The sequence below is a fragment of the Mastigoproctus giganteus genome, chromosome 10, assembly GCF_048544385.1.
Source record: "Mastigoproctus giganteus isolate SK-2022 chromosome 10, ASM4854438v1, whole genome shotgun sequence".
Taxonomy (NCBI): domain Eukaryota; kingdom Metazoa; phylum Arthropoda; class Arachnida; order Uropygi; family Thelyphonidae; genus Mastigoproctus; species Mastigoproctus giganteus.
This window is the reverse complement of record NC_143584.1, coordinates 105,369,624-105,393,442: the sequence shown is the minus strand read 5'-3', so window position 1 is coordinate 105,393,442 and position 23,819 is coordinate 105,369,624. Positions and strand designations below refer to the sequence as shown.

Below are 23,819 nucleotides of genomic sequence, written 5' to 3'. Positions count from 1 at the left end.
CTTTTTCCTTCAGTGTGTTATAAAGGCTCATGGCCTTTATAACATGCTGATTCCCTTCTAGTTCTCTCTCTCTCTCTCAGGGTAATTCAGAATTTTTTTTTTTTTTTTTTTCCTTTTTTTGGCTGGTGCAGCATAAGCCTCAGACTTCCTTGCACCATGTCTAATAATAATAATAATAATAATAATGACTTTTTGACTCAAAAGAAGTTCTCTTTTGATCATGATCTTCTATCCATAATAATCAATAGCAAACTTATTTGCTTAGTTATCACTTTCGTCATGTAAGATGCTGTAGAAATTCTCTGCTCTTTATACTGATCCTTCTTTCGAATAATCGTTCGCACTGGTGCTTCATTCATTCCATTTTCTTGCACAATTTTAGCATATAATACACCATCTTCGTGGCACTTGATAATATCAAGTTTTTTTCCTTAATGTAAGCCATTATATTTAGTAGCTCTACCGCTTTCATTACTTTTCCTTTTTTTTTTTTTTTTTTTTGACTCATCGTTTCATATTTAAAAGGGTAAAAAATAAATTGTGAAATGAAAAGTTTGAAAAGCTATCACATCATCTCCTCAGGATGGAATTAAGAATACCGAACACTGTTGTACGTTGCCATTGACTGCCTGAGGGGAGCTATTGGCACATGTGCATATGAGAAAATACAGTTGGTGCCGCAGCATATATGTATGCGTACCTAGGCTATGACAGTGCAGCATATATGTAATAGTATGTATCTAGGCTGTTGAATGAGTTTTAATATGTACAGTAAATTTTCAACTTAAACTTAATTAAAAACCATGTTATAGTGAAACCCATGCTGTTTGAAGCTGTGCTGTGGGGTATTGCTGTATATTGTCTTGCCCAAGGACACCTCTGAAATTCATAATGCATGGAACAGTAAATGTAGTTTACATACATTTTTTTTCTCGACTAAACTAGTCTGTTCCAGTTAGTGTAGGGTGACCAGACCTCCCGTTTTTAATGGGATTGACCCCCTTTTTCAACCATTCATCCCATTGTCCCGAGAAAATGGAAACTGGATGACGAATGTCCCATTTTTTTTAAAAAACGCTTCCCATTTCTCTTATTTTTCCTCTGTTTTGTAAACTCTAACCTAACTATGCAATTTTTTCCAAATTAGTAAAGAGGCTTACCCTATTTCCAGTAGATGGGCACTATAATCCAGTAAGATTTGATCCAGATGGCTTTCACATAGTTTCCACAATTGGCATTATAATGCACACGACAGTCGACTTTTGTTTGTAGCATGGCTGATGCAATAGACACATGAAAATGAATACTAGTATTTTCTCTTGTGTTCTTAAAAGTATTGATGTGGCGATGTAACATTACTTGAAGGGGCTAGTAATTAATTATAAATTCAGTTTGTTGACAATAGGTTGTGAGATGCCCAAGCAAAAGTGTAGTTTCACCATTGAAACAAGAATTCCCTTTCCTAACTGAAAGTCATAATGTTAACAGTAAAGTTTTATGCACTGTTTGTACAGCCTAATTTTCTGTTGAACATGGTGGTCATTCAGATATTACACAGCACACTAATAAAAAAGAAGCATTTGCAGCAAAAAGTGCAAGCCATAAACTAACTTCTTTCATGGCAAATGATGAACGGAAATGTCTCGTTGCACAAGAAGGATTTTTTTTTTTATGAAAACCCCAAACACGAGAGTTATTAGAACTTGTAGTACTTAGTACTGTGCTTGGGTTGGAGGTTGAGAAGATGAAAGAAGATATTTCTTGACATTAGACTTGAACTTCTGTAGACTGTAATTTTCAGGAAATATGTATGAAGGAAGGTTGTTCCAGAAAACGGCAGTTGAATGAATAAACGAGGAAGATGAAAAGTTGGTTCTGTGAGTTTGAAGTTGGACAGTAAATGGATGTTGGCTGGTGGCGGCACATGTTTGGACTGTTTTGAAAGAGAGAGCAGGAATTACAGAAGCCAATTCAGAAGAACAGCGCCCATGCAAGTATCTGTAGAAAAGGCATGCAGCAGAAACAGTACGTCTATGAGACTGGAGAGACTCTGCTAGAGATGAGTCATTAATTAACCTAACTGCCCTCTTCTGAATGGAATCTAAAAGCCTGAAGAGGTTTTGGGGGCACCGCCCCAGATGTGGGAACAATATTCCATGGTAGGGCGGATTTGCAATTTGTACAGAGTGAACAACTGTTTGAAGAAAAGTAACGCTGAGAGCGAAAGAGAAAACCAAGTTTTTTAGATGCACCGGAAGCAATATTTGTAAAAGAGATATATCATTTTGCCTAGAAATCGGAGTGTCACCAAAGATAAGCATAGGAGCAGAAGAATCCTTTTTGCAAGATATAAGACAAGACTGAGTTTTAGAAGTATTGAAATCAACTAAGTTGTCTTTGCCCCACTGGAGAATTACCTGGAGATTAGCATTAGTAGAGGCATTTGATGCAAGAAAGCAAGCTTATGCAGCATCAGCCAAAAAAAAAAAAAATAAATAAATAAATAAAAAAATAACCACTTCCACTTCACCCCTCTGTTCATTCGAAATACCTGTCCAGCTGAGCCTTAAACTTATTTGGGCTATCAGCTTCCACGACAAGGGATGGAAGTCTGTTCCACCAACCAACCACCCGCTGGCTAAAGGCAAATTTCCTCACGTCTATCCTACATCTGTCCTTCCTCAATTTGAATTTATGCCCTCTCAGGTGATTATTCTGAGCAAGAGGAAGAATCCCATCAGCATTGAGCATGCTCAAACCATTCAAGGCTTTATACACCTCTATCAGATCACCTCGCTGGTGCCTAGTCTCCAGACACTGTAATTTGCAAAACTTAAGCCTTTCTTCGTAAGAGAGCCCCTTTGTTCCATTCACTAATCTTGTTGCCCTTCTCTGTACTCTTTCCACCATCTCTACATCCTTCTTGAAATGAGGCCTCCAGACCTGTATACAGTATTCTAGGTGTGGCCTGACCATTGCCTTATACAAGGGAATAATCATCTCCTTATCCCTGCTAGAAAAATTCCTATATATCATCGACAATACACCATAAGCTACTCTTGCAGCCCGTCTGCACTGCTCAGAAAACTTCATATCTGCCTGCACAACCACCCCCAGGTCCCTTTCATTCTATACCACTGTCAGTGTAGTACCACAGAGTTGATACGTTGCTCTGGGGTTGCTGTTTCCCATATGTAATACTTTACATTTGTCAATGTTAAACTTCATTTGCCACCTCTCAGCCCATCTGCTCATCCTTTCCAGATCCTGTTGCAGTAGCATAGTGTCAGTAGTGTTCTTGACAACGCCGACCGGGCTAGCTAGGTGGGTAAAGCACCTGCCTAGCAACCCAAAGGTCGCCGCGGGTTCGAATCCCGCCCCGGGCTTGGATCGAAGTACTGCAAAAACCTTCGGAGGTGCATTATGGCCACAGAAGCCGATGCGCCAACAACTACCAAAAAAAAAAAAAAAAAAAAAAAAAGTTCTTGACAACCTTGCCAACCTTCGTATCGTCTGCAAACTTGGACATTAAGTTTGATATACCACCATCAATATCATTTATAAATACAGAAAACAATAATGGACCCAATACTGAACCCTGAGGGACTCCACTAATAACATTAGTCCACAATGAGCAGTGTCCATTGATTACCACTCTCTGTCTTCTCCCCCTCAACCACCCCTTTATCCATAGCAGCAATTTGCCTCCAATGCCACACTGCTCCAATTTGTGCAGCAGTCTTCCATGTGCAACAGTATCAAAAGCCTTTCTAAGATCCAAGTATATAATATCAAAGTTATTCTCTCCATCCAGTTCTTTTGTGACTGCATCATAGTATCCAATCAAATTGGTCAGGCAAGACTTCCCCTTAACAAAACCATGCTGTGTCTGAGCTATAACTGAAGTCTTGTCTAGATGATCCTGCAGTGCTTCTTTAACCAGTGCCTCCATTAATTTTCCGGGAACAGAAGTTAAACTAACAGGTCTATAATTACTTGTGTCGCCCTTTGATCCTCCTTTGTGAATTGGGGTCACATTTGCACATCTCTAGTCCATGGGTACTTCCCCTGAGTCTAAGGAAGCTCTCATAATTATGGCTAAGGGTTTGCTTACTTCCTTTGCTGCCTCCTTTAATATAACTGGATAGATCCCATCCACCCCAGGTGCCTTTCTTGTATTTATCTTCAACAATTTCTCCTCCACTTTACTCTCAGTTTTACAAGATTCTCTAGCTTACTGCCAGAGTTGAATACACCTCTGGTATTCCCTTCGCTGAATAATGTGTGAATGTCCTCATGTGTGAATGTCGATGCAAAATATTCATTTAGTTTGTTACCTACCTGAGCAGGATCATCAACAGTTGACCCATCGATATCAAGTGGACCAATCTGATTCATCCCCTTCCTTCTAGAGTTTACATAAGTAAAGAACTCTTTGCTGTTTTTCTTTGCATCCCTTGCCAAAGATATCTCGTAATCCGCCTTCGCCTGCCTAACCTCCTTTGTAACTTGGTTACAGATCAACTTGTATCTATCATAGGCTTCTGTGTCACGTGTTAATTTGTATGTATCCCATGCATTTTTCTTCTCTGCCATATGTCTCATCAGTTCATCTGACATCCACTTAGGCCTAAACCTTGAACAATATTTCTTAGTTGGTATGTAAAGCCTAGTAGCTACCAAGATAAGTTCTTTGAATGCTTCCCATTTGGAATTTGCTGTTGGTAACATCATCAGTTGGTCCCACTGTATAGAATTTAAATACTGTCTCAGTCCATCGTAGTCGCCTTTACGAAAGCAATAACCCTTCCCTTTACCCCTAATGGTAGTTACCTCTTTGAGTAAATCCCACTTCAGCACACTGTGATCACTGCCACCTAGTGGTTCATTTACCTGCAGATTCTTAATGCATGAAGAATCTCTACTGATAATCAAATCAAGAGTATTACTCCCTCTAGTTGCCTCCCGAACATGCTGATGCAGAAAACAATCATCCAATAAATCCACAAAATCCACAAAAGATAGGCATTTAAGTAATTGGTAGCAGATATTCAAGAAGTTGAAGCTGATTGAGCAGGGCAAGGTTTTTCAAAATGGAAAGTGGAATGCAATGTGCTATCGTCGGCAAAACTATGGATAGGATTTCCAGTCAATGGAAGAAGGTCATTAATATACAGGAGGAAAAGAGTGGGGGAAAGAACTGAACCTTGGGGGTTCAGTTCTTTCCTCCACTTGTTTCAAAAATGTTTTGAAACAGTAACCTGACCAAGGAAAAGAATAAAAGAAATCTCGCAGTCATCCCATTTTGAATTCTTGTAATGCCAGACAATACAAGGTTGGGAATAGCCATGAGATAAAGGCTCCATTGGAGATGAGACATTGTGATCTGAGATACTTAAAGGACCACTCATTTCGTGTATTGCTAGCTATCATCAATCATAACCCTTCGTTTAGATATCAATCATAACCATCATCATCTATCTATCAGATATCTATCATCAATCATAACCCTTCGTTTAGATAAGTGGAGTGCACATCTACCATCACATGAAACTTATTCTCGAAAAGTTTCACATGTGCAAGAACAAAATGTGAAAGTACAGCCACTCCCCAGGTTACATGATAATCGACTTATGAAAATTTGACTTTACGTAAGTTTTTGCCGGCCAGTGCAAACTTAAAAAAAAATCGTGGAAACGTATTTTGCATCCCATAGGAATAAATGGAGGTATCCCGAAAATATCGTAATGTGAACCCAATAATACATTGTTTTTTTTTTTTTTTTTTTGGTAATTCGTTACAAGACCTTGGAAGTTGGAATTTTTGCTATATAACTAAGCTATTTGTCTCTCCAAAAGGTCATTTTTATAATGGAAATTACACTACACTTTCATCGTTGTCATATGTTCCATTATGAGAATCAATTTTGAATGCATTTGTGATATTTTTATAAAACACATTTCTGGAAGTCACTACCATAAAACAATAAAAACAATTTGCACTTTCCGGTTTATTGGGCTTTTCTGTTAGCACAATATATTATAAATGGATAGTAAACTCGATCTTATTGCATTTGCGATAATACTGATAACTGGTATTCTGTGGGTTTTTATGTTACAGTATTATGGTGAAATGAGTTCCCCTTCACTGAAATCTTCAATCATATAAAAAACAAATAAATTTTCAGAATCTTCTCTTCATTCCTATTTACTTATTACAATGGTGAAGGGAAAGAGACCAACGGAAAATGCAAGTGCTGGCAGTGCTAGGAAACAAAACAAAATTGATTTAGAAATGATGATGATTAATTAAAAAGTATGAAGCAGGACAAAGTTTGTCATCTGTTGCACAGAATTAGGTCTTGCTGCTTCAACAGTGAATGCCATTTTAAGGGACAGTGCACGTATAAAAGAGCATGTTAAAGGATCAATGCATTTAAGATCAACAGTGATCACAAAACAGTGTTCAGGTGCTATATCGAAGATGGAATAGCTATTAATAATATGGATGGAAAATGAGATTCAGAAGCAATGCCCTTGAGTCCAAAGCAAGAAGTATTTATAAAGATATTAAGGATAAGTACGGCGAACCCCAAGCCAAGTTCGTGGCAAGCAACGTCTGGTTTACTAGGTTCAAGCATCGCGCTAGTTTCCAAAACATTACAGTATGCGGCGAAGTCGTCAGTGCTAATTCTGCAGCTGCAGAGAAATTTTGCGATGTGTTGGAAAACACCCCTTCTAAATCTCCACAGCCCTCAACTTCCACAGTGGCATGCTTATCAGCTGGAGAGTTAATTCTGGCAACTATGCTCGAAAGGTTACTTGCTGACGTTATGCCTGTCTCCTCTCTGTAATTTTTGTAATTTTTCCTGTGCATGAGATAAAAAAAATTGAATAAATAATTCTACTTGCATATTCGTCGAATATTTCTTTTTTTGCTTCAATCAAATTTGTGAGTGTTGTATAAGCATTTATGGAAATTCCGACTTACGTAGAGTTCCGCGGAACACAACCCTTACGTAAGTCGGAGAGTGGCTGTATAGTTGTGAATGTACTGGCTCTATTTGTATTTCATGAAGTGATGAGTGACTTACCTTAGGCAAAATATGTATCTGTTATGGTAGATTCATCAAATCACTGAAGCCTGAAGTTGGTCCCAGTTTTGATGAGGTATTTTATACCCACAAAAGGAATACAATGAAATTGTTGGAATTCCAAATTCTCATAGGAGAAACGTCTGAGATATTAGTGGATTACATTCTGTCCATGTTGGAGAAATATAAGTTAACCAACAAGATAGCATTTTGTGGTGACATCTGCAACGCCAGCTTTGTAGGCATTGTGAAATAAGGCAAGAATAATGTCTTTCATAAGTTAAGCATCTTGGGAGTAGGCTGTGCTGCACATATCGTGCATGACACGTTGCAAACAAGTGCTGATTCATTGCTAATTGCTGCGGAATCAATTATTAACAAAGTAAAAGAGAATGGGCCTGAGGCACTGAAATCCTTCTGCAATTTTGTTGAAGTGGAATACAAACAACTTTTAGGAAGTGTGAAGACGCGATGGCTTTCCTTGCTACCTGCAGTGAAAAGAATAATGTTTGATGGTCTCAAGTCATATTTCTATCACAAGATAAAAGTAGTAACTTATATGTAAGTAGTAACTTATATTAATTTTAATCAAACTATGACCAGTTGGCATAAAACGAGTACAAGAGGATCATTTTAACTAGTATGACAGTCGAATCATGTTAACTCACCGTGAGTGTCCCTTTTTTTGTTTTATAAATCTGGTCACCCTAAGTTAGTGGGAGTTGCAGCTTTATTTTCATTGTTATAATCTTATTGAATTTAGAACTCTTTATTAGGATTTATTAAGAACTTGTTAATGGATTCCTAGTTTTTATGGATGACAATATATTCTCTGAATGTGCAGATTATTTATGGCATTCTCCAAGTTGGGTCCTTATCTGAATTTCTTTTTTTATTGATTTTTGTCATTCTCTTTTTTTTTTTTTTTTTTTAACCATATGAACTTGTTCATTTGTAGATCATCAACTTTGTACTTGTGTGATACTTCTGCTGTTACAGTAGTTTTAATAATTTGTTCAGTTTATTGATTTTGTGAATTATTTGATTGTGCATACAAGTTAGTGCAATTGCATCATTTCTGTACATAGCCAACTACTTAAGTAGTTATGAATTGGCATCATTAAGTATATCTCATATTGTGAATACCTACACAACAAGTTGCAATGATATTGCACTACCTCGAATAAGTAACACTGTTATTCTGTAATCTAAATTCTGTAATTTAGATTACAGAATAATTTATAGTTAACTCCCTACATAACCTAAGACTTTAGCCCTAAATTATTCTGTAATATAAATTACTCCACACCATCAGGCATCTCTCATATTGTGGGGTTATACTTCGCAACTGGATTGTCATCATTACAACACCAGGGTACTTGCCCACCCACTGATGAGGAGCCAGTAAGCTCCGAAATGTTGCCGTATGGGTGATGGTATCCGCTGATAATAAGTAACAATAGTCTTCTCCTATGGTGAAGACTATTGTTCGCCTTACATATTCGAGGTAGTGCAATATAATGGCAACTCGTGAAGTTGTATTCACAATATGAGATATTCTTAATGATGCCAATTCATAACTATTTAAGTAGTTGACTACTTACAGAAATTATGCAATTGCACCAACTTGTACGCTAGTTAACTCCCTACGTAACCTTGAGGCTTTAGCCTTAAATTATTCTGTTATTTGATTTTGTTAATTATAGACCCTCCCCCCCTTTCTGTTTTGGTTGCTTCTTAGTTGAACTTAGTTGTGTCTATTTGTGTTAAATACGGGCATTAAGTGGTTCTTTGGAAATCTCTCGGAAGGACCTGACAGATGCCCTTTGAAAATATCTGTTTTACATTAGTTGCTAATTAATGACTAAAAATCTGAATTTTCCCCACACCTTCCTAAATATAATTATTCTTTGATTTGAGATGTTCTGGAAGTGAAAAATTATTCTTTACTAGGAATTGCAACTGCAAAGAACCTGTATATGTCAGTTATTTACTGTTTTTGCATTATGTTTCAATGTATTAGTTTCACTTTCAGTATCCTGTAAACAATACATTTCTCAGATGTGTAGTTGAAATTAGTGCACCAGCTGACTTTTGGCAGAGACATCTTCTGTGGAAAATACATTATCTTTGTTTTGTGTTTAATTATTGTACAAAATATGTTTTTTGACTCAGTTATTATTATTCATAATAAATGGTTTCTTGCTTCGATTACACAAAAAAAAAAAGAAATTTTGGACTTGTTGCATCATGGCCTTAGTCACCCTTGCACCATACAAACTGAAATCAAATCAAATCAAAGCTTAAGGAAATTAATTTGCTGATTCCAAAAATACCAAAATTATCTTTCTTCATTTATCTGATGAAAGGTATAAGCAAATTTTGGTAATTTAATGAACAGCCAATTTCAAATCTCATACAGTAAACATATGCAATCCTAAAGTGTTTTATTCATTTTAAAAAACTTTAATCAGACATATAATGTACATTATATGTTTGATTAAATTATATGTTTGCTATTCATTGTTTTTCTTATAGTCCATTTTTTTTTTCCCCTCTTAAGAAACCAGCTTGGCGCCTCTGTAGCCAGGTGGGCAGGAGCAACAGTGCGTAGCACATGCTTCTTGATTAGACCGGGGTTCGAGCCCGTGACCACCAAATACGGAGGATGCGGCAAGGTCAGGGAATGAGCACCGCATAACCCCAGAGCAATATGGCCTTAGTTGCTAATGCTCCTAAAAACCAAACAACAACAAAAAACCAGCAATAATCTTCCATAATGGCAGTATCCCAGTGAACTTGGTACTGCTTTTCCATTGTTGATATGTTTGAAAGCATTCCCTTTGTTCATCAAAACTGCCACTCTGAGGATAAATAGATCTAATAGATTAACAACAACTGCAGGCAATGTGTAAATGATTTATGCACTGTTTCTATTGGAACATGCAGCAGCCCCAAAAGCAATGTCTGGGGAATTTCACAGTTTGCTGAGCATCCTCATGGAACAAGCAAACATGTTAGTCGTTTTAGGGTAACTAAGAGCAAAAACGGGTGCATGTACACTAATGCTAGGAGCACAGTAAATAAACTAAGTACTGGTTCAGTGCAGACATTGTAGGGATATTGGAGATATGGTGTCATTCAGACATAAGGGATGCAGAATTTCAATATGGGGAATACAATATGTGTAGACAGGACAGAAGAGGAGGGAGAAGTTATGCTCTTAGTTAAGAAGCATATAAAATCTAAAGCAATCCATCCAGTTGATGTAGGTGGCCATTGCAATGTTGAGGCTGTTTAGTGTGACATATGCACTAGGAAAATAAAATTGAGGGTAGGAATGTGTTATAGGCTTAATGACTCTGATGAATACAAAGCAGACGACTGTACAGAGAAATAGAGTTGGCTCAGATTGTCTTATAATTGAGGAATTTAACTTTACAGATATTGATTAGAACTTATGGGTTGGCCACTTGCACACTAGCAAGACTTGTGGATTTATTGGATGACTGTTTTCTACAGTAGCTTGTTAGAGAGGCAAAAAGTGAGAGTAATACCCTTGATCCGATCATCAGCAGTGATTATTTATGCATTACGAATCTGCAGATAAAAGAACCATTAATTGGCACAGATCATAGTATATTGATGTGGGATATACTTAAGGATGTAACTACCATCAAGGATAAAGGGAAGGGTTTTTGCTTTCGTAAAGGTAAATACAGTGGTCTCAGAAGTTTTTAAATTCTATATAGTGGGACTAACTGATGATGTTACCAACAGCAAATTCTAAGTAGGGAGCATTAATGGAAGTAATCGTAGATACTGCTAGGCTTTTTATCCCAATTAAGCGATAATCGTTGAAGGCTTAGACCTAAATAGATGTTTGATGAACTAATGAGACTTATGGAAGAGAAGAAAAATGCATATGCATATATTCTTTATCAGATGATATAAAAGCCTCTAGTGGATATAAACTAGTCTGCAATCAAATCACAAAGGAGGTTAGGGAAGCTAAGGTAGATTATGAGAACTCTCTGGCAAAGAATGCAAAGAAAAACAGAAAATATTTCTTTACTTATGTAAACAGTAAAAGGAAGGGGATGAATCACATTGTTCCGCTAGATTTGGTTTAACTGTTAATGATCCTGCTCAGGTTGCAGACATATGGAATAGGTAAAATTGGTATTTTCTATCCTATCACAATTCACACATGAGAAATTCTTTAGGGAAAGGCATGCCAGAAGTTTATCAAATTCTAACAGAGAGCTAAATGATTTTGTGATAAATGGGACAAACAGAGTAGAGAAATTGTTTAAGCATAAACTAGGCACATGAGGTGCATGGAATCTATCCAGCTATAATAAGGGAGGTAACAAAGAAGGTAGGTAAACCCTTTTTGTCATAATTATAAGAGCATCCTGGGATTCATGGGAAGTCACTCTGGACTGGAAATGTGCAAATGTATCCACAATTTACAAAGGGGGACTAAAGGCTGAAATGAATACTTACAGACCTCTTAGCATAACTTCTGTTCCAGGGAAAGTAATGGAGTACTACTGCAGTCATAGCATGGATTTGTTAAGTGGTGATCTTGTCTGACCAATCTGATCAGCTAGTGTGATGGAAGGAACTTGATGCAAAAAATTATTTTGATATTGTATACATAGATTTCAGAAAAGCTTTTGATACTGTTGCACAAAAGAGATTGCTATACAAATTGGAGCAGTGTGGCATTAATTGCAAGTTAATGCTATGGATAAATGGATGGTTGAGTGGGAGAAGACAGAGTTGTTATCAGTGGGTGCTACTTGTTGACAAATGTTATTAGTTGAGAACCCCAGAGTTCAATTCTCTGCCCATGGTTGTTTTCTTCTTTTATTAATGTTATCGATAAAGGCACATGAAGTTGATGTCTGAGTTTGTAGATGATACAAATGTTTCCAGTGTGGTTAAAGTAATCTAGGCATGCTGCTACAGATGCAAGACCTAGAAAAATTAGGTAGGGCTGAGAAATGGCGATTGAAATTTAGCATTGACAATTGCAAGGTGTTGTATGTGGGTAGCATTAATCCCACATTAAATGAACCAGCTGTGTTGTACTGCTCAGGGTAGTGGATAATGAAAAAGACCTTTGGGTAATTGTGCAATTAGATTTGAAGTTCTGAGAATAGTGCAGACATGCTGCCAAGACTACTCATGGAGTTTTGTGTATGATGTATAAGAATTCTTCAAGCAGGGGTAAGGAGGTGATTATCCTGTTAAAGCCAATCTCATAATTAAGGCAATGGTTAAGCCACATCTTGAGTACTGCATACATGTCTGGATCTCTAATTTTAGAATGGATGTAGTTTATTGGAATTGGTACATAGAAAGGCAACTAGATTGGTGGGGGAAACAAAAGGTCTTACCAAGAAAGGCTTCAGTGCAGAAAATTTGCAGATCTGTAGACTAGGTACCTGCAAGAAGATCTGATTGAGGTGTTTAAGGCTTTGAATGAATTGAGTAAGCTCAGTGCTGATAGCATTCTTTCTCTTGCTCGGTCTATACATGTGAGGGGGCTCGGTCTATTTAAGCTGAGGAAGGATGGTTGCAAAAATAAAGGATAGATGTGCAGAAATTAGTTTCAGCCAGCAGTTAGTTGCTTGTCAGAACAAAATTACATCTCTTGTTGTGGAAGTGGATAGTTTGAATAAATTCAGGGAAGAATTATTCAAACAATTGAAAGGGATGGACAGGTGATGTGTGAAGTTTTTTTTTTTTTTTGGGCTGATGCTGTATAAGCTTGCTTTTTTTTTACATCATTTGCCACCACTATATAAATATATAATATAATGAAATAAAATTGTTTTGAGGCAAGTACAGTAATAATATTAGTTATGCAATTCAGCAGTAGTTAGTGAATAAAGAGAGTGGATTCTAGAATGATATTCTATAAGGATTCTCCTTATAGAATATAAAAGAAGAGGGGGGGAAAGGGGCATGCATCAGATATGCAGCCACTTTGTTGCTAATGCTCCTAAAAAAAACAAAAAAAAAAACAAAAAAAAAAAATACCCTATTGAAATTGACTATTTCTAGTTAAAATTTTTATCCCTGGTTTCCCATATTATTAAAAATAAATTGTCACATTCATAGCTATAATAAAGTTTTGAAAAAAGCTTAAAAAACGCATTTGTTCTATCTATTATATGTCATTGTTATTGTTCTTCTGTTAATTTCCTAAACAATAAAATAGCTGGCACACAGACAGCCTTCCCTTACAAAACTAATTGCATAAAAAAACAGTGCTAGTAATAAACTTGAGAATATTTCTCTACTGCACTTAGTTATGAAAGCCCCATATTTTATAAGCACCTCACTGCTACAAGTGGTCACATAGCTAATCTAGCTTCTTGTCTATATGAGATTCAAGCCTTCCAATATCTTGCAAAAGTTATTGATTGCAACTTCTGTCCATCCATGCTTCCACCTCCATCACACTCCGATGTTTCTATTGCATCCTCCTTTAAAGATAAAGCTGAATAATTAGCATCTAATACTTATTTTTCTCCTGGCACTTTCTCCAATTACCCTGGTGAATTTCCACCTACCATACCAAATACAATCCATTCATTGTCTCCCATTGTCTTTCAACAAATGGCCATTAGACAAATCCTGAGCAGTTTTAATGCCAAGAAGTCCATGTCCTGATAGCATTTCTCCACTTTCTCTAAACCTGTTCTCTAGAGCAGTGGTTCCCAATCTTTTGTTGCTCAAGTCACATTTCAGTTAAAAGACGAATATTAACGGCAAACCGAAATAGTGATTGCAATTGAACTCAATGGGATTTTTCCTAAACTTGCAGCACACCTGAAAAGGGTTGCTGCACACCGGTTGGGAATCACTGCTCTAGAGCTTGCTCCTGTTTTATTGTATTTTTTTATAATTTTATTACACTGGTGTTTTCCTTCTGTTTGCAATTTTTTTCAAAAGGGCAACAAATCCCTCCTTTCCAATTATTGTTCCATTGCATTTACCTTTACCCCTTTCAAACTAATGGAGAAATTTGTTATCCATCAATTCTTGAATTACCACAAAATCTTCCATCTGGTGAATGACTGCCAACATGTATTCTGTCAGTGTCAAGCCACTAGCAATATTTTAGATTATATTACTCATCTCGGGAAGATAAATTAAATTTGAGAAGTTTGATGAAACTGAAGTTGCTCTTGACATTCAAAGTCCTTTGATCATGTTTGATCATGAGAGTGCCAAGGAAACACTAAGTATGTGGGCTGCAAAACTTGGTATCTGGGTACCCTAGAGGAGATCTGCTTGCAATCTCTAAGGATGGATAGGGGATAGTAAAGTGAATGAGAGTGAACTGTTTCCAGTTATAATATTCCATAAATTTTTATTACAGGGGAAGAGTTTTAGACTGGATTGTAGGAAGCTTTAGCCAGCAAGTTGTTAATTGCTGGAATAAATTGTAGTGGGCCATGGTGCATAGAAGCAAGCTTATACAGCATCAGCCAAAAAAAAAAAAAAAAAAAACTAACAATAATCCTTCCTTAAATTTATTCAAACAACCAGATGGAAGCTTATCCCAATAATTAATTATTCTCTGGCTGTAAGCAAATTTTTGCAGATTTATCCTGTACCCAACTTTTTTCAATTTAAATTTATGATCCCTTATGCACGTTGTATGAGAAAGAAGAGGGATGCCATTAGCATTTAGTTTACTAGATCCATTTAAAGTCTTTAACTTCACTCAGCTTCCCTCATAGGTGCATTTCCAGGCCCTCCGGTTTGCAGAACTTGTCTTACTTTGTAAGATCAGTTCTGGCTTCCAGACCTGATTGTACTACTGTAGGGGTAGCTTAACTATTGCATTATATAATAGGATAATCACCTCCTTGTCCCTGCTGGTAGAATTCCCATTTATCATTGACAGAACCCCACAAATTGTCTTATCAGCATGACTGTGCTGCTCCAAGAATGTCAAGTCAGACTGCAATTACTCCTTGGATTTTTGTCTTGTCTACTGCCTTGACTGTTGTAGCACCTAATTGGTATGTTATTCTATAATTACTACTGCGCCAAATGCAGTATCTTACATTTATAAATGTTAAATTTTAATTGTCACCTATCTCAGTCACATAGTATGTTTAGTTTCTCTAGGTTTTGCTGCAGTAGAATACTCTGATTTGTATCATTAGCTGCCTGCACTTTTGTATATTATCAGCAAACTTAGACATTAAACTTGATATGCTTTCATCATTATCATTGATAAATATTGAAAATAGTAAGGGGCTCCAGAACTAATCCCTGAGGGATTCCACTAATAACCTTAGTCTAAGAAGAGCAGTGCCCATTAGTATGACACTCAACCATCCCTTCAATCCACAGTACCAACTTGCTGCTAATGCCACACTGCTCTGGCCTGTACAGCAGACCAGAGCAGTGTGCCAGTAGGAGCAAGTCTTTCATGTGAAACAGCAACTATAGAACTTTAACTATACTTAGATTGAAATCTAAGTATAGTTGAAGTTCTTTATAGTACCTTATTTTTAACATCCAGCACATTATAATGACCTGTGATAGGCCCAGGCTGATTTTCATAACCTGATGCTATTTTACGTTGGTTATAACGACTTTGAAAGTCAAACTAATCCAAACGACCCAAAATTTTCCCCACTCTATATTGTTTTTTACTTTTTTTATTACAGTATTTGTATTTCCAAATGAAAGGACACTATTTTATTGAAGTTTACAAGCCTTACAGGCCGATCATGAAAATTACTCATTGGTGAAATGAAAATCATTCAACTAGAAATTAATTTTTTTATGCATTATACACTCAGTGATCACTGAATTATGACCACCCCCATCTGTAATGGACTATGCCACAGAGCTCACAGTATAAAAAGCTGAACAGCTTCATATTCTAGAACAGTGGTAATTTGCATCTGGTCATGCAAGTTAAAGTGATAAAGTTATGGGATGTAGTAATGATTAAGGAAGGTGGTGGGGTAACTATGGTGGCTGTAAGCAGTGATTTATCTCTAATTTCTTCTGGTGAAATTTTGTCCTAATTCTGATCTGGAAGTAAATTGTTCTGAAATCAATGGTATTATGCATTGTGAAGGAAGTTTTGAAGGTAATAAACACTATTGAAATTTGGAAATTATTAAATCAACTTAAATTTGCAACATCCATAGACATCATTTGCAGAAGTGTTAACACTGGTGAGGAATGTGATAATCGCCCATTGTTTCTTCCCATGACAGGTACATGTTTTTACTGTTTAAATGCTAAAACCAAATTAATATCTTGCTTGGTTTGCAACGAGAATTTTTGTGGATCATGTGTAAAAGATAACAATCTCTGTAACCCATGTAATGGTACTGATATTCTTCATTCTCCCAATTTTTTTTTCCATTAATTGTAATTTTACACAAATGCAGCCATTACTGAATTCAAGAAGCAAAAATATTTCTCTTCATTATCCTTTGGCCTTGAGGATGAAAGACTATCTTATAATGAAAAAAGAAACACAAATTTCTTGTTTTGAATCTTTTTTTTGTACCTTATTTAAATGGCAGACCAGTTATTTTGTATTCAAAGCTTTGAAATCAAGATTGATATGGATAAAAAATTGCTTTCACTTGAAAATGGAAATGACTTTTTTAACTAAGCAGGCCATTACTCTCATTAATGTCCTGAAAAGGAATGCCAATAAGGACATTCTCAGGAACCAACTTTTTTCTGGCTTCAAGAAGCCAGAAAAATTCTCTGCAAACTATGATTTTGTATTTGCAATTATTGAGAAAGTTAATTCTCCCTTTGCTAATATTTACTTGGAACTACAACAGATTAAAGATTTATTGGATGATAAGTTAAAATATTTTAATGAGAAACTAAGAAATCTAAGCAATCAGTGTATGGAACTTCTTGCAATGAAAGATTTGTTATATGAAATTCTAGCTAAATTACAAAATCTTACTTTGAGTAATCATAACCTTATGGCTAACAAAAGTGATTCAGTTTCCTCTTTTCATAATGATTACTTGAATATAACTCATTCGAGTTCTGGAATAGGAGAACTAACTTTCCTCAAACCAGGAGAAATATCATTATCAAAGCACTAATACTGATAATTATAGCCCTATAGATAGATATACTTTCAGTCAAACTCAGCCAAAACGCTTCTTCAGTCATTACATCAACAAAGGAACCCAGACCTCACTGGAACTGACCCTTGGAGCCATCCCTAAACTTTAAAAGTTTGACTCAACAGTCAATAACACAATTAAGGATTCTGCACTCCGATCCAGATTTAGACTCTCATAAAGTATTCATCATAGAATGCAAAACATATTTCTTTAAATAAAAACCAAGAATCCTATTCTGATATTGTTATAAAAGTTTTTATAACAATATCAATTATAAAAGGAATTATAAAAGGAAAATAAAAACCTGAAATGGGTAAACCAGACCAAAATATGCCAACTTGCACTGGACCAGTGTGGCAGATTATGGTCCATTTCCCTCAACATGAATTGTTTGAGGAGGGTTCCATCCTGCAGTGGATTGATAATGGCTGCTGCTTACCTTTTATTAAAGCAAAAAAAAAAAAAAAAATGAATTCATTAAATCCAGAGGTTTAATCTTCCTTTAAAATTTGTTTTGATAAAAACCACCTAGATATGAAATCTCAACTTTATTTTCACAGTGGAGTATACATACAAACCTTTAAATTCAGTAGACAAAAAAAAAATGTATAATGATCATATCACTCAAAAAACTTTTTATAAATTTACCCCGGGGGCTCACATCTAGTGAGTATGGGCTTGGCACACCCAGGGTCCTGAGCTGGATATCATCATTCTTCTCTTTCTTGGTGATTCCCTTCTACTTTTGACTCTCTCTCTCTCTCTCTCTCTCTCTCTCTCTCTCTCTCAGGGTTACTCAGGAACTTTTTTTTTTTTTTTTTTTTTCCTGGTGCGGCATAAGCCTCAGGCTTCCTTGCATCATATGGATATTAATAATAATAATAATAAATAATAAATAAAACTTGTATTTGAAGAATAAATGATAATTCTTCCAAATAGCAATTAAACTATAAATATTCTAATAACTGTTCAGTGGTTAATGAATCTCTAACTCAAAATAAAGAGTTCATTAATATGTACATTCAAAATTTCAGAAGTATTATTATCTCCTTAAATACATTTAGACTTCAAGCCAGTTACCATGATTTTGACATCTGGCACTTTCTGAGTCTTGGCTGACATCTACAATATTAAACATATTATACATAACAAGTTTAGTATTGTAGAAACCCAATTCCTTTAATGATATAGAAAGTAATTAAATAAACAGAAACCTAAAAATATAGAAATTATTAGCATTAGTAGGGTATATGATGCAAGAAAGCAAGCTTACCTAGCATCAACAAAAAAAAAAAAAAAAAAAAAACACTCCTTCCCATTTTACCCTTTATTCAATACTTTAAGAAAAATTATCGAAGAATGCTATAAACAGAATTCTGTTGTGTCTCAAAAGCAAAACAATGCAATATCATCATGCTGCAGATAATGTATTTATGTTTCAGCATGGATGAGGTTGACTAAAAAGTGATCAGCAACTGCTTCCAACATATAGAACTTGTTGCCTTGAATGATGCAACAAATGAAGCTTTGCATGCTTCTTCCTCTCCGAATCGAGAAAAACAGTGTTAATAGTAAACAAAATTTTGATGATGTGCATCATCACACCATTCTATTCCGTCTCCTGCCTTGCAGTCACTCTGCAGTCCATCTTAGAATCTTGAATGTGATCCCAACATGTTCCAGCTTATACTTTAACTTCTTATGAGGGACTGAGTTAATACTGAGTAAAATGCCTTGCTAAAAAAACTTGCCAAATAAACTGTTGAAATTATTCCCTACATCCAGCTCACGTGTAACTGTCAAGATAGCTAACCAGATTAGCCTAACAGATTTTCCTTCTTACCAAAACCTTAATGTGTGTCTCAGAATTCCATTTCTATTTAAATATTCTCTCTGAAGTCAAGCTGACTGGTCTGTAGTTACCCACTTTGCTCTTAGAATTTCCTTTATATGTTAGTCATTAGCATGATATGACTGTTTATGCTATTCTGCACTTATTTAGTCAATTCAGTTATTATTGATGTAATAATTTTTTTTTTGTTTATTTATGAGGAATTTCTTAAAAATATATATATATGGTAAAATTTAAATTAATTTCTGAAATGAATGAATATGATAAACTGTAAGGTATAGTTATTTTATTTTTAGAAGTTATGCATGTTTTTTAAAAGCTTTGCTAAAGTTGTGACATCTAATTTTAGGTCCACATATTTGGGACTCTGCCATGAGGAATTCCCGTCTCCGTACATTCCTTTATGCCATTCTGTTAGGTATTATGTGTTTGACTGTATTTCTGTTGAGCACCACACATTCGAAATTAAAAGATGTAGAAGGAACCAATGAAAAATGCCAACAAGATAGAGATTCTTTGTCAGCGCAACTGCAAGGTAAATGACTGGTAATTCTTTTTGTGTGTTTAGAGACAAATAAAATTATTTACTTTTTGTCTAACTTTGTATAATGGCACAGCTTACAACTTCATGTTTTATGTAGATCTTATGAGAAGATATCAAGAATAAGAATATTTTTTAACTGAAGGTTTCTATTTCACAGGAATTATTGCAGATGTCTTGATTACAAGCTGTTTCAGAAATAGGTGTCAGTATTTTGTGAGATTGTTTTCACAAAAATACAAATTTTCATAAACATATAAATTATTTTTACGAAATAATTTCTCATAAAAATACAAATACAATTTTTAAACAAATATATACTTTTTTGAAATGGCCGTAACATTTTTTCAGTGTCTGAACTTTCATGAAATTATTTCTTTTATTGGAGGCACTTGTGTAAACCACTGTCATTTGTAACTACTTAGCTGCCATCAAGTGAAAAGAATCAATGTCTTCTGATGTTATTGCACAATAATATGACTGATGCTATGATCATTCAGATATTGTGGAGACATCAAATAATTACAGAAATGATGCAGTATAGAATGATATCAGCCAGGTACTCTTATGTTCCCATTGTATGGTGCATGTCAAGAAGGAAACACACCATTAAGAAAATATAGCTAGAGGAAGTTGCCAAGAGAGAGAGATGAATATAGAGCTGGCCAGTCTATTATAGTAGAAAAAGATGGCATGGAACAATTACAGAGCAATGAAAAGTACTGAAGACTGAGATTTACAAGTTGGTCTGCAATAATACCATAGAAAAGGTGAAGTTGGCAAAGGTTGAATATAAAAAAAAAACACTGTGTAAGAGAGCAAAGATGAGGAGTACTTATATGAATCCCAAGAAAACAAAAATGAATAAAATCACACCCTTGCCTATTGGGTGTGGGGAAGTCCTGCTTAACCCTGCTAAAGATGAACTGAACACATTGATCTTTATTGATGAAAGACCTTCATAGTGAGGAAAAGCTAGTGGGAGTGAGGCTGAACAGGTTTATTTTTATTTTTATTTTTTTAGAAAAACGTTTGAGCATTAAGGCAAGTAAAGCTCTTGAAGTTTATGGCATATACCCAGCAGTTTTGAAGGAGGCAGCAAGAGAGTTCATTGAGCCATTAAGGTTAATTAAAAGGACCTTATTGAACAGGAGAGATGCCTATGGGTTGACATCTCTCCTGTTCAATAAGGTCACCAGTACTTAAAGGTAGTTCTAAGAGTAAAGTTGGTAACTACAGATTTGTCAATCTGACTTTAGTGGTTGGTAAAATCATGGAGGCAATGAAAAAGAGTGCAATATGGGGACATTTAAATTGAAATAGAATTCTGAAGAATTCATAGTTTTGTTAAGGGAGAATCATGTTTAATCAACCTATTTTGCTATTTTAACACAGTTACTCATGAGCTGGATGTAGGAACTAGTTTTGAATATGACTTCTGTTTCTCATGAGAGGTTACTGTATAAAATAGAAAACATGTTGGAATCATGAGTAAGATTCTAAGTTGGATGGCAGGGTGGCTGCAGAGTAGGAGGTGGAGAGTTGTGAGTAATGATTACTCTTTAGATTGGGCTAGCGTTAGAAGTGGGTTCCCTCAAGGATCGGTTTCGGGACCACTGGTTTCTGATTTGCATAACTGACATTAACAAAGGGATACAGGGTGTGACCTCAGAATTTTCAGATAATGTAAAAATTATCTGAAAATTTTGAGAGAGAGTGGTTCCTTCATGTTGACATGGACAACCTACAAGGACTGTCACAAAAGTGACAAGAAAAAAAAAAAAAGAACTGGAGGAAGAAAAGGAATTTGTCAGAATACGATCAGGCAGGTGGCAGATGACTCTCATCAACCAGTGCAATACCACCACTTTGCTTATTGGAGGCTTGAATTGGTAGAACCCATATTTAGTCTCCAGAACTAAGTTCCTTCATCTCTTCTATCATGCAGTATGACTGATGACTTTTGAGGTTACGACGGACATCATAGCGAGATCCAATTTTCTTTACATTTAGAGAGTTCAGCTCTAAAACGGTGTTTGCACACCAGCCGCTAGTTAGTACACTGGAACGAACCTATTGATAACTCTTTAGGAGGCTTCCGAATCAGCTAGTGTATAATCTTGCTACCTCTACTCTGCCAGATAGTGACTGGAGGGAGTCCTAGTAGTGTGTATGCGGGGGACATTGTCGAGGCCACGTTATGTCAAGGATCTGGGTATATTCTTACCATGTGTACGCCATATCCAAAAACGTCTTTACTTCATACATCGTGTCCCCCCCCACACTTTTTCTTACCATTGAATACACCATGAATTGCCAAACTAATAGAGCAAGCTTATCTGCGAAAAGATCTAAACCTCCCTAGTTCAAACACTTCCTAGTTCATTTCACAAATATACGTGGTCTCAATTCTAATCTCAACGATGTTCATTTCCACTTGCAGTCTGCCAAACCCCATGTACTTTTTCTGACAGAATCTCAGTTATCGGTCGATTCAAATACTGCTCATCTCATTTGCCCAAATTATTCGCTGTATGATTCTTTAGCCAAGATGGGTGGTACTTGTGCATATGTCTGTTCCGATATTCCCTGTCAGAGACTTGGTAATTTGGAATCTCCTCTTTTCAATCTTCTCTGGCTTAAAATCTCTCTCTACCTCATTCTGTCAAATTCACTTGTTGTCTCTACCATTCTCCTAACTCCACTACTTCCTCTCTTTGCAACTTGTCTTTCTCCATTCCAACTTTCCTAATAGTGAGGTAATTTTCCTTGGTGATTTTAATGTTCACAACTCCAGCTGGTTTCCATTTTCTAGTCACACGAACCCAGCTGGTCGAAATGCTGAGGCTTTTGCAATTACTAATGACCTTGCACAGATTGTTCATTTACCTACAAGAATACCGGACAATCCTAACCATACAGCCAACACGCTTGATCTTTTTCTCACAAAAAACCCTTCTAAGTATACGGTTGAAGTGAGTGGTCCTTTAGCCACCATAGATCACAACTTGGTGATTGTCTGTTCTCCAGTGGAGCCTTTATCTCATGGCTATTCCCAACCTCGTGTTGTTTGGCATTACAAGAATTCAAAATGGGATGACCTGCGAGATTTCTTTTTTTCTTTTCCTTGGTCAGACTGCTGTTTCAAAATTTCTGATGTCAACATTTGCTCAGATTGTGTCAGTGAAATTATTCTTGTAGGAATGTAATCCTTTATCCCACACTTCACTTTAAAATCTCGTCCTTTATCAGAACCTTGGTTTTCCAATAAATGTGCTAAGGCCGTTCAGGAGAAGAATGGTGCATATCATGATTGGCTTGTTTCCAATTCTTCAGTTTCATTTTCTGCCTACAACAAAGCTCGCAACAATTGTAAAGCAGTTATTAATCAGTCCAAACTTGATTTTGAACAGGCCAAGATTAGAAAACTTGCTTCTTGCCCATATAGCAGCCAAGCATTCTGGTCTCTTGCCAAAGCTGTTGGCCTCAACTTTTGCCCATCTGTGCTCCCACCTCTATCAAAACCAGATGGTTCTCTTGTCACTTCGGCCAAGGATAAAGCTGACCTGTTAGCATCCCATTTTTCTTCCAACTCATGTATTAATGATCTTGATAAAACACCTCCCACCATTCCCAACATGCTCCATTCAATGCCTGTTGTGGTCTTCCACCAAAAGGATGTCAGAAGGATTTTGACAAATTTTGATGCTAAGAAAGCTCCAGGTCCTGATGGTATTTCTCCACTTGTTCTCAAAACTTGTGCTCCTGAAATTACTCCTGTTTTTTGCCCCCATTTTTTTCACTTTCTTATTCCAAAGGGAATTTGGAATAAGAAATTTGGAATTGGAAATTTGCCCATATCCAGCCAGTTCCTAAAAAGGGTGACAAATCCCTTCCATCCAGTTATCGTCCAATTGAAATTACTTCTACTCTTTCTAAAGTAATGGAGAAATCAATTAACTGCCAACTCTTAAACTACATTGAAATCTTCCGTCTGATCAACAATCGCCAGTATGGATTCCATCAGTGTCGATCCACTGGTGATATTTAGCTTATGTTACCCATTTATGGACAAATTCAATGGAAAAGTTCGGAGAAACACAAGCAGTTGCTCTAGACATCTCAAAGGCTTTCGATCATGTTTGGCATAAAGGTCTTCTAAATAAGCTTCCATCTTAT

At 36.2% G+C, this 23,819-nt stretch overlaps 1 protein-coding gene across 5 annotated transcripts in view; it reads left to right on the top strand.

Annotated features, from left to right (window-relative positions):
• Positions 1 to 23,819, top strand: part of LOC150079201 (uncharacterized) — a 369,083-nt gene that overhangs the window by 15,908 nt on the left and 329,356 nt on the right. For all 5 annotated transcript variants that reach the window (XM_090384113.1, XM_090384114.1, XM_090384109.1 and 2 more), the window contains exon 2: positions 19,449 to 19,634. In XM_090384113.1, the coding sequence (XP_090240239.1) occupies positions 19,449 to 19,634 (186 nt within the window). The remainder of the gene's footprint in view (positions 1 to 19,448; positions 19,635 to 23,819) is intronic.